This window comes from Coloeus monedula (genome assembly GCF_965178545.1).
Source record: "Coloeus monedula genome assembly, chromosome: 4".
Classification (NCBI taxonomy): domain Eukaryota; kingdom Metazoa; phylum Chordata; class Aves; order Passeriformes; family Corvidae; genus Coloeus; species Coloeus monedula.
In genome coordinates, this window is record NC_138784.1 from 52,166,722 (window position 1) to 52,184,157 (window position 17,436).

At 45.8% G+C, this 17,436-nt stretch overlaps 1 protein-coding gene across 1 annotated transcript; it reads right to left on the bottom strand.

The window, feature by feature from the left end:
• Positions 1 to 466: 466 nt before the first annotated feature.
• Positions 467 to 17,037, bottom strand: WNT2 (Wnt family member 2; the record flags this gene model as incomplete). Its single annotated transcript, XM_082280891.1, has 5 exons — positions 467 to 696; positions 9,071 to 9,335; positions 12,111 to 12,388; positions 15,369 to 15,592; positions 16,958 to 17,037. 5 exons carry the CDS (start codon positions 17,035 to 17,037, stop codon positions 467 to 469), a joined length of 1,077 nt encoding a protein of 358 aa, XP_082137017.1.
• Between the last annotated feature and the right edge of the window lie 399 nt (positions 17,038 to 17,436).

Genomic DNA, 17,436 nt, shown 5'->3' on the forward strand with positions numbered 1-17,436 from the left:
TTTCTTTCATGGGGAAATCACCAACCAGTGCTCAAACTCCTGAGGCATTTGGTATCCAGGGCTCAACTGTGACCTGCCCAAGAGCCATGAGAAGATGCTTGAGCAAGCCCAGCCCGTGTGGTTGGTGGTGGTGATCTTGCAAAAGTGCCACATTTTGTATTTTTTGTGTTCCTGATGGCGAGAACGAATTGCCACAAGGATTCTGGAGGAGAGTTACATGGTTGTTGGAAGAGTCTTGGCATAATACGTCCTTCCAGAGCTGCATCAGTTTATGCACAGACAAGTCTACAGCAACACTGTCATGCAGAAATGCAAAGAAAATGCTGCAGGGTTTGTATCAATTATTCAGTAGCTTCTGTGCAGTGAACAACAAAGGCAAAACCAGCATAAAAAAGACCTCTGATGCATTCCCCGTATGAACCAAGATGGGCAAAGGCTGTGGTCCTCAGCATCAGTAGCCCATGCATCATGTCCGGGAAATCCAGCCAGCGCTCTTTGGCGCTTTGCAGGTGTGAATGTCCACCACTTCCAGGCAGTCCTGGCAGCGCACAGCACAACACCAGTGGAATTTGCACTCGCATTTTGTCATCCTGCTGACGCGGGAGGTGTCGTAGCCTCTCCCGCAGCACATCACTTCACAGCTGTCCATGCCACGGGAGGTTTGGTTACACACCCGACCCGCTGTCCCAAGGGACCCTGCAAAGGGAACACAGCAAAGGTCAGGAGGCAGGTTCTAAGGGAAGACAGCAAGCATATGAAAATAGGGATAGGAGACTTAATTTGCAATGTATTTGATCCTTTAACATCACATCACCCGGGATTCAATATCAAGACAGAGAAATGCCTATAATAAGGTAAAATTGCTCTCATATTTCCCTTAGAAATCAGGTCTGGAGATGAGAAGGAATAAAATGGATGAAATACTTCAAGGCTCTGCCTGATTCTGTTAATATCATCATGCTTTATTTCATCTTTCCTTAGATTTCCTCCAGAGAGCAGACACCCTTGCCAAGGCAGCCATGAAGCCCCTTACTGCTTCCTGCACCCAGTCCCCCCAGGACTGTCTGAAATGGGATGGCCATGTGGAGCACCTTCATGGTTCTTGGGAACTCATGGGCTTTGCTGGGGAGCTCTGGGTGGGCAGGAGAGGGCTGGGAAAGAGGAGACCATGAAATTCGGTGGCTGCAAGGGACGCTGTGGGTAAAGTAACTGTGCTGCCAGTGATTAAAGTCTTGCAGAAGTGAGTGCAGAAGCACCCCAGGCATTTGGCATCACTGCTGTGTCCACCCACAGGCCCCATTCCACCAGTTCAGGTGGCAGCTGAAAAGTTGCTGCCCTGTGTGCCTCTCATCTCTGTGGGGTAACACCAAGGGTTCTTCTCCCCTTTCATGATGAGATTAGAAGAAACTAAATTAGAGCCTGCTGTGGACAGAAAGGGGGAGAGGAACCATACCAAGCCTTGTCATGTTCTTGAAACACTCAGGAGGAGTGGCTGAAATGCCTGTGCCTGTAACCACGTGGCACAAAATGGCTCTGTAAGGCATGTCTTAGCCTGAACAGTGACTGTGCCACGTAGGAGCCACTGTTCGTCTAACGCGAACTGATTTTAGGGTACATTTTAGGATCAATACCACAGCTGCTAACAGCTTATTACCACCAATCTGAAAACTTCGTAAAAATTAATTGCCTCACCTAATTTCCTATGTATTGCTATTATGAATCAAATGCAGGTATATCGACAAAATTAACATTCTTCTGACATTTTCCATAGACCTGATTACAACTCCATTCTTTTCTTGGGCAAGGTGATATTCCCTAAGTAATGGCTGTGGTCAATAAATTAACTGGAAATATTTTACAAAGTGTATTCGCAGGTGCACACTGAACATGAACAATTTACCTTCTTAAGGGAAACAAATACATGCAAACATTAATTAAAATTTGCATGAGCTAGGATAGCAAACCAATCTTAATTAATAAAAATGTAAACTGCAGTTAAACTGTAATTATTAATAATTTAAGCTGAATATATTCCAATTTTCTTTTTTTTCCCCCTATGGTGTATTTATGGTTGGATGCACTGATGCTGCTGTCTCAAAGCAGTTTGTAACATACAAGTCTTCACTGTCCCTCCATCCCCTGCTGCTCCCCAGCATCAGGGAGACTTCATGTTACATGGGGGCTGACCCCAAGCCACTAATGCAATGAGGGGTCTCGGGGACTGGAGCAAAGATGCCTTCTCATACTGTGTTTTTTCATGGGACCAACACATGATCCAGCCTCTCAGCCATGGGGGTGCACATTCTCCTCTTTCTGCATCAAAGTTAGGACAGGCTTCAGCTGCTGTCCTGGAGAAGTGCTTCAGCCCCCAGAACACATCTCAGCTTCCCTCCCATGGCCTAGATTCCTACATTTATTTAAATATTTAAATATTCATTGGGTAGAAGTATACGCCTGGAAAGCTTCACTATCGAGTGGCTGGCTCATGTCTGCTGCAGGCAGAGCAGGAGGGTGTTGCACGGCCCCCGGGCTCAGCAGGTGCCAGTGTCCCATCTGGGAGCCACTCGCCGGCTGCCGCTCACGGCTGAGCCCCCGGCCCTGGCTCAGGGGTCCTGAGCTGCAAAGGTGCTGCTGAGCCAGCCAGGCAGAGACGTGCTGAGCCACCCCAGAGGCAACTGGCAGAGGGAAGGGAAAACACACTGAATGGAGCCAGAAACAGGCTCCTGCACCTGCAGCCTGATAGATCCCAAATCTCCTTGGGGTCTGAGAGTGTCCAGGCTGCTGCCTGTGGACCAATGCTCTGCATAACATCCTTGGGAACACGGCTGAACAGCACTTTAAAGTAAGCCTCTGATATTTGGAGGAGCATCTCCGTTGGATGCAACATTCAGCAATGTAGTGCATCAGGCACACCCTGCGCCAGGAAACCAACAGTAACTCCTATTCCTGGCCTACTGTCCCTACAGCCAGTGCCGGCACCTGGAGCCCCTGCAGCAAGGCCCAGGGAGGAGAGGTGGCCCCAGCAGTGACCCACACGGGCACACCCTACTCCCAGCAAGCCCTCAGCTCTCTCTGCAAAGCCAGCTGCACCAGGGCAACTGGCGTAACAGGCATAGCAGTGATGCCAAGAGGCCTTTCCCAGATCTTTTTTCAGGAATCACTCTATGACGGGGGAAAAAAGACTTCCAGTGGCCCCCAGTGCCCAGTCTAGGCAAGGCTGAGGAATCAGGAGGATGTAGAGCTACATGATGCACCTGTAGTCCCACAGGAATCCTGTGGCAGAAAACAAGCCAGATCCTGCTTCCCAGCCATCACACTCTCCTCCATCCATGATGCTGAGCAAACAGCTAGGACACCTGAATGTAAATCCTGCTGTTCGTCTCAGCCCACAGCAATATGCATCACATCCCAGACTGTTCAAAATACAACCAAATTCACAGAAAGGGTTATTAGACATTGGAATGGATTTCCCAGGGAGGACATGGGGTCACTGGCCTTGGAGCTGTTTAAGGAAAGACTTGGTGTGGCACTTAGTGCATGATCTAGTTGACTTGGTGGTGTTCGCTCAAAGGTTGGATTCGATGATCTCAGAGGTTTCTTCCAACCTAATTGATTCTGTGAATAACTTTTAAAGGCACTTGTCCTGCTCTCTCTGTTCAGACCAAAAAAACAGTACGAAGGCCAAGCTTGTCACCCACGTGATTAATGTTCTGTATCCGGAACTCACACCAGTGGAGGAAAAGCAAAGCCACCCTCCACCTCAGCACAGCTCCCTACCAGAAGCAGAGTGGGGCCATGTCATTTGGCTGGGGTTGAAGGAAGACCCCATGTTCCCCCACATCCATCAGGAGCTGCCCAGAAAGGTTTGACCACATTCCTCTGCTGAGGCACAAGTTAGTTTCCAAGTCCAATGTTCTTATTTCCAGATGTAAGAGGAAGTCACACGGCATTAAAGTAAAACCTAAGCATGATGCATCCACTGCTTTCAACAGGAGTTTTGCCACCAACTTCAAAATTATTTCAGCCACTAACAGACAGTCAGAAACTGGTATCATCTGATGCTGACCATCAAACAACATCAACATTACTACACCACTAGGACAGGGGACTAAATTATGCACAGATTGTGACAAAAGTGAAAACAAGCTCATATAAAGGCGTTGTTTTTGAGCAAAATCAACTTTTTTTTAAACTTCAAACAGCATCTTCAGAATATCTGCAGCTTCTCTAGTGAGAAAGAAAATTAACAATAACCATCAGTGAGGAGCCAGACAAGTTACTGTGCTCCTTGGTGGGCCCCTGAGTGATGAAGGCAGCAGAAGACACTGCACAAAATAAGGCAGAATTTTCTGCCTGCTACCTGCAATGCACCTCCTCAGCACTTCTAAGGCAGGAGCAGGTTCTAACTTGTAAAAAGTTTTTGTATGTCCTCTTTGTTTTCATTTCAAATGTTTGAATTGCCATGCCTACACACATTTTACCTGCCAAAACATCCACAGCTTTTCATAATGCCAACTTCACAGCCTGTACATCAAGCCCTTTCTTCTCGGTTTGCACAGCTGTTTTTGGAAGTCAACATGTGTTATGTTGAAAATACTTTTTTCCATTCTTAAAGCCCTAAAATGTATTTATTAGTTTATAATGAGAGCTTTTTCCTTCTACTTCTATTGATTAAAATCTGGTGTCAAGTAATAACACCCATTATTGGACTTTCACACACACAAGCAAAAAAATGTGCAAAACCAATGAAATTCCCAACAATAGTTTCCTCACAAGTGTTTTTGGGGAAAAAATAATTAAAGGAAATAGCCACAGAAAAGTAGCTCTGAAGCTACTGGATCTTATGTATAACACCCAGTACAGAAGGACTGGAGAGAACAGGCAGTACACATTGGAGGCAGATTTGTCTGGAGGAGGTGGGATTTCCCAGGCCAGCACTGAAGAGATGGCAATGTGTTGATAAAAACAGCTTATCCAGATCCAGTTTTGAGTAAACGTCTCTTGTTCTAATTCCCGTAGCCACTGAGAGCATTCCTCAGCCCACAGCTCCCAGAGGCCCTTGGGGTGATGGTGCTGCTGCCTTGCCAGGTGGTGCTTGGAGGAGAGCTGCCCTGATGGGAAGCCATTGCAAGCTCCCCTGCCAGCCTGCCCGGGGCTGGGACTGCACGCACCGTGTTTGCCATGTGCAAAGTGGGAGATACGGGCCAAGAAGTCACACAGGGACTGCCTGTATGCAGCCAGCCTCAGTGAGAAGTGTTGGACATAGATCACGATTGGTTTCCCTCCATGGGTTACATACCTCAAGCACTAGCACATCTTGTGTAACACCAGGACTCGCACATCGCACTTTAAATTCCAGGCTACACTCTGGACTTGGCCTCATTCCTCTCAAAAATGCAGCAAATGGCTTATGTGGGGCAGCAAGGGGAAAAGAATTAACACAGAAAGAGCCCTGTGAAGTACCCAAAGCAGGTCACCCTGGGCAGGTGATTTGTCACCAAGCACACAGCTCCAGAGGGCTGCAGGTAGCCCTGCACATGCCTCTCCACAGTGCTTTGCACAAGGAGACCAGAGGTGGAGGGTTCTCAGCCACAGTCACACCCCTATCTGCCTGCTGGGGACACGGGAGATGGGCGCTGCAATCCACAATGCACAGGCAGAGGCTTTGACAGTGCCCAGACTGGGACCATGTGAGTGTTGGGACAAATCTATGGATGACTTGAAGCATGTGGCACATGGAATTGCATCAGGTTCTGAGGGACTGCTGCAGCAGCTTGAGGTCATCTGCATGTAGACATGCCCTGTCTCTCAGGTGCTGCCTAGAGGTTTTTGGTTGCTCTGTACCAGTGAATTTTTAATAAACCTGATATTAAACGTTTTCAGGGAGATGTTACACTGCTTTAACAGTGCCAGTGAAGAGCAGGCTCTAGCAAAGGCTCAGCCAGCAGGCTGCTGGTGTGCTTATCCCTAAAGCACTCTCAGTGTGTCCATTGGTATATGCCAAACATGACAAACTTACTACAGCTTTCAACCAACCTAGCCTGCATGGATGGACAAATAGCAACTTTTTAAAACTTAAAATGCTTAAAATAGATCCTTATAAGCAGACAAGCAAGAAGGGTTTTTAGAGTGTTTTGGAGGTGAAGCAGCACATTCAAGGTAAGGTAGTATGTGCGACAGCAGGACTGCCACTTGCACAGCTGTCACTTTAGTCCATGTCACAGCTCTATCACTCCTAACAGGTCTCTCCCTGTGCAGTCCTGGGTGTGCTCGTATTGGTTTTGGGAGCTGGAAATTTACAATAAGGAAGACGATAAAAATCATGGCAAAATTTTGTATGTTCACAACATGATTTTTAAAAGCTCTCTGGGATGTTCTATCTCTGTTTCTATCAAATTTTGAGTATAAAATTGTGAGCAAAAATTATTTCAGCAGAGTTATGTGTGCAGGGTTAAATGAATTCTGAACACTTCTGAAAATCTGCCTTTGGTCCTTCATGAAATCTTAAGGCAAGGAAAGAGGTGGTCAGGTTATTACATTCTCTTGCTATTGAGCTACCATTAGTGATTTCCTATATTATACCTCCCCTGAAATCAATTACTCCTCTTTTCCTTCTAGAGAAAAAAAAAAACCGAACAAACCACATTTTGGGGTGTGTCCAGCTACCCCCTCAGACAGACTGCCAGACCCAGGGTAGAAGCTTCAGTGGGGGATGAGAAGGTATCTGCTTTTTTTGGGTGATGGCAGAACTCTTGAGCACCTTTAACTCACTGGTTCCTACATGTTAGCACAATCAAGCCACAGAGGACACTGGCTTGGACATTTTACTGTTTGTGAAGTAGCCTCCTGGTCAAGTCATGATGCTTCATAAGGTTTGCTCTGTGAATCCTTCATTCAGCCCCAATATTAATCAACCTCCAGATAATTTTTTTTTCCTGAAGCACTGAATCACTTGGATTCCCTGGAGAATGAAAGGCAGAACTGTATTCAAGGACATACTAAAACACCGTGGGTATTAGATTCAGCTGACACTGAGATGGTCCCCACCTACTTCCAAACTCAGACTTTAATAATCTTATTTCATTTGCAGTCATTTAACAGGGCTGGCACTCTGCAATGCTCAACAAGGAAAACCAAAAAAATGAAAAAAATATTGTTCAACTGCCAAAATCATCTCCCTCAAAGCCAGATCAGGTGGTGTTGGTTTTGGGTTTTTTTGTGGTTCTTTCTTTGCTCCATGCAAGCAGCAGGACATTCCACATCCCATCAAAGGTTTACTGCAGCTTGCTAAAAATATGCTCTTGCAAACAGCCACATTCTCTGAATTCTGGGCAGCAAAGGAACACCACCTCAGGTGCAGCCTTATCTTGAGCTGAGCCAAGGCACATGTCAGACTTTGCCATCTCCAGGCAGGCTTGTCAGTGCCTGGCAAATGCACATTTCACTGTGGTGAAAAATGCCCACTCTCCTCCACAGTAACAAGACTGACAGATGAGACTAGGCTTAGTACAAAGAGATTATTAAATGGCTTTTTGATATAGAATTGGGTGGTGTACGGGTTCTCCTTTTAGGCAAAAAGAAATCATGGGTTTGACAATGAATGAGGCAAGCTCAAGAGATAAATGTTTTGAAAAAATCCTAGTCTGCAAAGTAAATCTCTGCACGATGCCACAATATGCCCATTTATTCACTTGTACTAAAGCATTAGACTTTACAGTCTCAGCCACTATTCAAGGAACAGTATGTGCTCATGTAGGTGATAAATATCACCTGCCAAAATAATAAATAACATTTAAAATTATGTTGATGACTAAACTAACCAGAAACACTGTACAATGTAATTGTACTGGATGCAGTTCTGGGTTCATTGAAGCCAATAGTACATGACCAGGAATTCACATCTTGTTCTTATTTAAGTACAGCTGTTTTGCAATGTTTATTCCAAGCAAACTTGGATTGTAAATATGCAGCAGTGCCAAAAAGAGTTGAGCTGTGTTGCTATCCAGATACTTACAGATTTGTCATATGGGGTGCAATCTGGTCCATTATACAACCTATTAATTAGTTCCACAACTTCTCTCATACATTACTCAGTCTGACTCTCTTTTCCAAATTTCTGGTTTTCTAGTTGCTAGTTTTTAATTGCCACATCAGGAAATACTATCTATGGGTCCAGAACCATTAGCAGGATTCCTGGTGCTTGGCAGTGCCTTGAATTCTGTAATACTGTTAAGTGTGTCTCTATTGAATCTCTGAAGCAGGAAAATCCAGTGTGAATAGCAGTACCAATTCTTTATCTCTTCCCACAGGGGCTGGCACAACTCTTCAGCAAACGTGACAGTTGTCATGGACAGAGCCAACACTGCCTTGTAAAGAGGAATAAACAGCTGTGTCACTCAGCCCGGTGTGCTGTGTCCCACCAACCTCTACTCTTTCATCCACCAGCATGTCCTCCAGCTGCCTCACCCCATGTCACCCACAGCTGCCTTGACTAGTGCAAGCAGGGTTGGATTGTCACAAGCTGTACCTCCCACATTAGATGGGGACAGGCATGTCTATAACTGGGGTCCGCAGATGCAGTGAGCTGCGGGAACGAGCAGATAATACTGCAGCGGTAGCATAACAACATGGAAGGGAAGCAATGCAGCAGGAGGTAGCATCACAGGGACATCACAGGGCTTGGGGCAGCTCTGGAGTGAGCTGTGTTACACAAGAGTGAGTGTGGCTGTGCCCAGTATGGATCTGCCTCCAGAGTACAACTCAAACTTGTGCTGAGAGCAACTTTGCCTTACAGCATCTCCAGGGCTCCACATCATCTGGCAGAAACTGCTGAATTATATTAGAACAACTGGCTGTTGTACACCTAGAGACATCGAGGAACTATTGTTCATGTACTGACTGAGTCCTTCCAAAACATCTTCTTTCCTGTTTCCTGCTGGTTACATGCATGGATTTATATTTTTTTATCTATCTACCTATCTACACACACACTCAATAAAATTATAAGTTTCAACCTTTGAAGTACAAATGGCTTTAATAAAACCATTCATGTGTAATGATAGAGGCTTACCTACATCCCTGTCCCGGATACAGTAGTCTGGAGAGCTTTCAAAGTATACCAGGTCATTCTTAGTTGGCTTCTTAAATTTCTTATTAGCCACAGTGAAACCCGTGCCATCTTGATTCATGACCACCTGAATAGCTCCATTGTATTTCTTCCACAGATAATCTCCTGTTTTCCTAAAGTCTGCCATGGCCAGCCAGCAGGTCCTCAGAGCGCACGATCCACTCACACCGTGACATTTGCACTCCTGTTTCAAAAACCGCTTCACAGCCTGTTTAGGAATGCAGTAAAATATACACAGGTAAAACAAACTGTAATTAATTGCTTCTCAGCCCTTTTCCAGCCATCCTGTAGTGCCAGGCCTAGGATGGGCCTCCAAATTACGGTCTGTAGTGACACCCACTGGTAGCATCAAGTCAGCCCCATGTGGTTGGTCTGCTCTGGTTGTCTGACTCGCGGTACACACAATCCTCCGGCTAAAGGGCTTACCTTCCTGCTCCTGCCAGTCATCCCAAGGATCGATGTGGTCTACAGTGCTAGGACGCAGACTGGACAGGAGGAAATGGTCAGAAATGGCCAGAATCATTCGGCCACTTGGGAGGCTGCAGGATTGCCGTGCTGGCCCTCTGACCCTCTCTAGCTCATCTTCATGAAGTTGCCCTTTGCCCTGAACAGTGTTTCAAATATTGCCCAGAAATTCATAGGCATTTCATATTTAAATGATTTTTACAATGCTTTACACAGTCTTTTACCTGTGCTAGGCATCATATCTATGCAGAATTTTAAAGTACAGTACACTTAAAATGCTTATACACATTCTAACAAACATTTTAGAAAAAGACCTTCATTAGTTTGCATTGGAGAGATCACCTTTATCATTAATTTAACATCTGGATAGCATTAAAGCCATTTCATCTTTGTCTCAGATATTTATCTGTATGATGTTGGAGAACAGATGGGTTCATAGACAATAAATAATTCATTCCTAATTATGTAGATATGGATATTTGATCTATAAATATTATGCCTTAAGGGTTCATGAAATATGAACTTTTTAGAGTTTGTAGTAGAGGAATGTCATCATGGGAGGAAGGTAAGAGAGAGGAAAGCTCCATGATTAGATGTGCGATTGAAAAATGCTGCTCCTCTGTGCATCAGTCAAGCACTCAGTAATAAAGTGAGAATGTATTACAAAACCAAGGGACTTTTAATTTTCTTTCCAACTTGCAAATGATATGTTCAAAGAAGTCACTGGTATTCCCACAGTCCCACACCATTGCCATATCACAAATCTGGGATTTAAGCAGATGCTTGGTTTTGATTATCTGGGCTGAACTCAATTTAACTACTTGTATGTTTAAAACAACTTGCTGGAATAGTGGAAGAAGCACATAGGAATGCAGGTCTCTTTGTCAGTGATGTTCCTATACTGATACACAGCATATTATGTTCTATGATTCATATGGGAATATTATAAATATTTATTCTATTTTTTTAAATTAACAAGTTGGAATAGTCTAGTTTTAAAACAACACCCCTTTTGGGGGCAAGAAAAAACCAAGGGCGCAGGAGGTCTTACCCAGGTCAAAATGCCAGGCTTAGGGGCAGCTGAGGTGGTGAGATCCCTGCAAACTAAACCTACACTACTGCACTGTGGATACAAAACAGCATCCCTGTCCATAAAGCAGGTCCTAGAGCATATGAGAAGATATTCATTATTTTTAATTGAATGTATTTATTAAAATCTCTCGATCTTTTTCTAAAATATCTACCTGCTTACCAGTACTGCCTTAGTATTTGGAAGAGGTATTTTTTAAAACTTAATAATAATAATATGCTCAAATATTACAGAAAGTACTTCCCATCATGGAACTTACTTGTCCCTAAAAAAATCTTTGTTTGTGTTGTAGACTTCAGCCTCTTTTGGACAGTAACAGAAACATAACCATAGTACTGCATGTGCCTATCACTGATCTGAATAGCCTCATCTGCCTACATTACATATTAATTACACCTGCTGGCAATAAACAGGTGGAGGAAAGATGCTGAAGAACAAAAATCTAAAAGGAAAATCATCTACTTGCAGTACACAAAAAGATCAGAATACAAACAATTTACTTCCTACTAAATATACATTAAGGAAAACCAAAGATAAGAAACAAAAAGTCTCCACGAGTAATTCCAGAAGTGCTTGGTCTAGCACAATAAATATTTTTCCTGTATTATTTCAGATGTCATGGGAGCAGCAAATATTTAACATGTTTTAAAAAATGAAACAGCATATTCCAGTTTCATGCACTATTCCTACCTTTTATAGCTACCACCACAAAATATTAGTGCACATATTTCTCAGCCCTTGCACCAGAGGTGGGTAATACACCTGGCAACTACTCCTTCATACCTACAGCGTGAAAGTAAAGACTCTTCAAGTTGAAATTCAGGACATTTTCATACAATGTTTAGAAAAGGGTTTTGTTTAGAGCAGGTCATGCTCCAAGGCCATTGCCTTTTGGAGGGACATGTATTTATTTTCTTAAAAAGTGAAGTAATTACATTTTATCTCTGCTCACTTCATGATTAAGTTTACCATATACATACAGAAATGGACAGAGTGGGTTTTTTTCTTGAGTGTTATTTTGAATTTGCCCTTTGTCAAACCTGTTCTTCAGTGTGATCTTCAGCCTCTCTTAGGAATTTGCATTCTGTATTAACCAAAAATAAAACTCCTGCTTATAAAAGAATTAGGCTCAAAACAAAGCCTCCATCCAAACTGATCCCGCAGCTTAGATTCCTGCTTAACTTCCCACACAAGGAGCGACTGAACTGACTCCAACAGGAATACTGTTAGCCAGTTGAATTCAGTCTGTTTGGAGATCTCTGTCACACTGAACCTCCAAGGGAGGTAGAAACAGCAGCTCAGGCTCCTGCTCTTCCCATATTTCTTCCTAACTGCTGAGACCAGACAGCAAGGGCCAACCATTAACTGGCCCAGACACAAGAGAGTTGTCCAAGAACATCTCTAGGCATCTATTGGATGGACACCCACCTTCCTTCCAGCTCTGTTGTTATGAAGGTTCATCAGCGCCCTGGCATCTTTTCCTTTCCGTTCTTTGGCATCCACAAAGGCTCTGGCAAATTTCATGCCATAGTCGATGTTATCGCTGCAGCCACCCCAGTCAAAATGGCCCTTGCTGTCCTTGGCAGAACCTTTCTTCTTGGGATCACAGGAGCAGGATTTCAGCTCCCCTTGGCTACATGCCCTGGTGATGGCAAAGACAACTCCAGCAGAGGAGATGGCATGTACAAAAGCAGATTCTCGACTACCTGGAACAAAAGAAGTCACTTTAAATATCATTGGGGTAGCTAGTTTGAGTGGCTGTCCTATATCCAGACAGTTAGCCTGGACTTTTTTTGCAGAGCAAAAGATAAACTACGCTGAAATCACACAAATGCACATTCCCTGGAGCCAGAATTAGTCATGGCTTAAACTTGGACCCCTCCCTGGTAAAAGCTCATCAATATAGTGTTAGAGTTGGAAAACATTAATCATTTGTTTCTGATATTGATTAATATACTTTCATGGATCTGTTGTTCTATACAGATATGTGAATAGGACAGCTGGTATTCCTATCGTTTCATGAATTTAAAAGAATATATGAAGTGTTATTTGAGAGATAAGTTCAAGAAATTATTAAATAGGGACACTAAAACAACAGGTACATTGCAAAATACTGCAAGTAACTCTTGAAACTAGATGTTCCTCTCCTGAAGCTCTTGGAACAGACCTTCCTGCTAAAAATGTGCTAGGGAGAAAACTTGGGTGTTATTTTCTGAAAAATAAGTTAATATTAGGTCTTCTGCCTATAATCAAGCCCGTAACCGTAATTCACACAAGTAAGTTCCATTAAATCAATGGCAACGCTTGTGTCATGCTTGAGGCAGGATTTGGTCTGGCAGCTGTGACTTCTTCATGCCAGCTGCTCTGGCAGCTTTCCCATCTCCTAATCAAGATACTTTATTATACCAGAGATTATCTGAATTTCTAGACTATGCCTACTCATAGGCTACTAGGTACATATTACAATGTGATAATTGCTTTTAATTTAAGATGTAGTAGTTTGCAATACAGAGCTACATTACACTGCCACAAATCTACTTATGCAATGGGATATTTTCCTACTTTTAAAGTTTTTAGCATAGGAAGAGTGACAAGTAGATTTTTGTGCAGTATCTAAAACAACTTTGCAGTGAGAGAGACGTCTTTGCAGGACTTGCAAGCCTTAAGTAATGTTAGCACAGTAAAACAGGACCCCAAAGAAAAATGTTAACAGTGATTTTTTTGTAGAGGCAGAATTACACCATGTAACTTATTATTTAGTATTTCAATTCCATTAGCACTAATATGTTTCACCAACAAATGGGCCCTGAACTTCCATGTGCTGTGCAAGCCTTTTGCCAACAGCAACTAAAAGCTTACAAAAGGACTGATCAAAATATGCCTTCCCTACACTGCCTTCAAAATCAGGCAGAAGTTACCATGGTTTGTTACAAACCACGCTCTTTTGAAGACTTATTTCTGAGAAAACTTATTCAGAAATATCGGAAATTTGTAAAGTGTTAATTAAAAAGAAACAATATTGATAGAAGATAAATGTTTTATTTGAGTTGATTGAACTGATCAACTTTGTTAGAGCACTGTCACCATTCTATGGCAATCACAGCCTGATCAGGCTCAGTGTAGAGCTCAGAATCCTGATGCTGTCATTCTCTCACATGAGCCAACAGTGAAAACTTCACTTTTGGAAAAACTGCATTTTTACTTTTTATATTAAATAGCCTCATCATTATTAGGCTGTGTTCTGCCAGACATGTTTTCCTGAATATCAGACAAATCTCATTGAAAACCTCAGCCTATGGGTGACATTACTGGTTATTCACAAATAATTGCTACGGGAACATGAAGCTGGTTACAGGAACCAACCTCTTACCAGGAGCAGAACCTAGCATGGAATGAAAATTCCCCTGCTTGAGTCAGTGTGCCCAGTGTCTGCCATCCTCCTCTCCATCCACACCAGTGGGACAATGGCCCCAGGGTACTTTCCTACTCCCCTCCTTGCAGGCACTGTGCTGCTCACAGCTTAGCATGGTGCTGGGGACATTCCAGGGACAGGAGCGCCAGGGCAGGGTCAGCCCCACTGACTGTGCGCCAAGGCCATGTGTGCAGGGTGTGGCACTTGGCGGAAAGAGCTGCAATTACTAAGGGTCTCAGCACGTTTATCATTGGGGTAAGGCCATTCTGACACAGTAACAGATCCCAGCCATTTCTTTGAGTCAAAAGGGCCAGATTTGAGATGTGAAGACTCACTAGATGCCTTAGTCCGACCTTTAGATGACAACACCACCCTGCTTAACCATCTTCCCTCAGGGTTAGAAGCACAATGTAGTCCTCAACTGCTTGGGACCTGCACAAGCCTGGCTCACCTCTATCTGATGTGTGTGCCCTGCCTCTCTCTCCCCGGGAGCCTGACCTGAAATGTTGCAGTGCCTGGAGGGCAGTGCTGCCCCGGCATGGGTGCAGATCCTGCACCCCTCAGACCAGCGCACACAGTCCTGGAGGGACTGCACCTGCTACTGTGCTTTCCCGGCAAAATGCTGCAGCGGGAATCAGCGTGCAGGAGGGATTGTCGTCTGCCATCCCAAAGCACTGGGCTCCTGTTTGCATGTCAGCTGCCCCTTTCAGCAGGCCCCACCCTGAGTACTGGTATCCTGAGGCTGGGCTGTGATGGAAAGTCTTCTGTCCTGCTGGCCACATTCTGATGACTCGGTTTCCCTGTAGGCCTTAATTTGTGAGTTTGATATCCATTATGCACCAAAAAAAGAGAGAAGTCAGGAACTGCAGAGCCAACCCCTAATAAGCCAAAAACCTACATTGTCTCCCTGATTTGATATAGGTTTTTAAACAATACAGTCCTTCACGTTATCATATATGCTGTTCCACTGTCCACGAGACCCTAAAATAACTTTACATTTGCTCTTCCCTTCCTCCTGAAACATAAAACCAAACTTCACCCTTGCTAAGACCAAGGATACAGGAGGATGACCACAGCTTCTCATCGTTTCCGCACACTGCCCAGGGGGTGCCAGCCCCAAAACAGTCCCTGTTACCCTTGTGAGGAACACTTGTACCCTCACGCTGACTCTCTAAACCCCCTTTTACCCTCGGCCCGTAGGCGCGGAGGCTGTATGCCCCACCCAAGCCCGCGGGAAGCCCCTCCCGCATCCCGGCGCGGTCCGCGGGACTCACTGCGCAGCAGGACGCGGCCGAGGAGGCGCTGCCCCCGCTCCAGGGCGTTGCAGTCCCAGCGGTGCCGGCGGAACTGGTGCTGGCACTCGGCCGTCCAGGCGGCCACGCCGCGGCCGATGGAGAGCATCGCCTCGGGGTGCCGCCGGCACAGCTGCCGCTGCCGGCTCACCAGGCCCGGCACGTTGTCGCACATCACCCGCGAGGAGCCCACGGCGCCCATGTACCTGCGGGAGGGAAGGGGCAGGGCAGCACCGGGGGCCCGCGGCGACCCCCGGGCACCGACTCCCCTGGAAGGAGGGTCCTCAGCGCCTCGGAGCCTTCCTCTGGCGGGTCCAGAGCTGCAGCTACCTCTGCCTTTTTGGTGGAAATCCTTTACAATTAGTCATCGACCCTGTGTTCTTTTAATAACGTGAAGCATTCAGGAGAACCCCAAGCCCGGCTATTTTAGCTCCGTGCAGTACTTTTAAAAAAAAAAACCTTGACAAAAATTAAATTACATCATCTGTATCCAGATGGTCTCTATTAGTCCTGAAACGTTTCGAAAGGTACCTTTCATAAAACCCAAACTTCTATAGGTGTCTTTTGAAGGGATCAAACAGAAGAAAATGACCTTTTCTTGTATTTTCATTATTTTATACGATCATAAAATCGTTAAAGCCGTGACTTACAAAAAATATGTAGTTAAGTGGCATTTAGAAGACACCATGACAAAAAGCCATCGCAATAAATAACATTTATATGGCTAAGGACACAGATAGTCATTTTATTGAAATATGCTCAGTCTGATAAATCAGGCTTTGATCGCACGTCAGCCAGTGTCAAGGTTAAAGGTGTACCCTAGGATTACAAGAAGGGGTTTAACCCCTCTCTTACACCAAGACTTTCCAGTCTGGACTTGTTTGGGGTCCCCAGTCTGAGCGGCAGGTTTATGTTTCCATTCTAACCCGTTTTGCAGCCTGCCTGAGACGCTCCACGCCGACATCAACTATCACTTGAAGCCGGGAGCAGGGCTCTCTGCCCTCTGCCCTGGCAGTTTACAGTTCAGCGAGGAGAAACTGTGAAGGGAAGGGCGGGGGAGGGCAAGGAAGAAGGAGAAAAATAAATTAATAATAAAAAAATAGCGCTGCTGTAGCCAGTTCCCAGCGCCGCCGGGACGCGGAGGGCCGGCTGCCAGCAGCAGCGCTTCGCCCGCGCCCCTCGGGCGTATTCCCCGCCCGCCTCCCTGCCCTCCTCCCGCTCCCTCCGCGGCCCCGCCGCCCCGGGCAGCGCCGGCCGGGCGGTGCCCGCTGCCCCCGCCGGGCCAGGTCCCCCGCACTGCTGCCAAAAGCCCCGGGTAGCCCCCGCAGTTGCGCTGTGCTTTTGCGGAGGAGGAGGTCGGGGAGCGGGGACGGGGTGTGGAAGGAGGTGCCGGGACCGTCTAAATCCGCTCGCTTTAAGGCCGGACTTTCTGGACCGGAGCAGTTGGCAGCAGCGAGCTCCTCTTCTCCGAGCTGAGAGGGAGAGGCTTCCCCCACCTCCCCTGATTCACAATTAATCCGACCCCACCTTCCCCAAGAGCAAATAAAAATTTCTGGAATTGCACAGCTTACCACCATGAGGAGGTGACTGGTGGGGTCGCCCAGACCAAGACCAACGGAAGAGACCACCAGATCCCAGGGAGAAAGTTCATGTTAGAAACGCTTCGGTCCACATCAGGTCAGTTGTGGGGGGCAGAAGAAATCCCATGAAGTAACAATGACGAGCAGGAGCAAACGCACCTTGAGGGCTACTTCTTTCCCGTGGGTCAAGCGCCTTCGCATCCCCACGCGCGACCGCGGGGTTCACTGATCCCCTGCCGGGAAACGGGGGATGCCGGTTGGTGCATCGCTCTGGATTCCTTTCGGTTCGCCCCGCACCAAATCTCTCAGGCCATGGAGTTCAGCCCCGCTCCCATCCTTCATCTTTGCCCCGATCCAGCTCTTCCCTGCAGTCACGGCAAAACTGAGGAGCTGGTGTGGGCTGCTCTCAGACTGGGTGGGTTCTGCTTTGGTTGGTGTTTTTTTTCCTCTGAAACTCTGATGGATGAAAT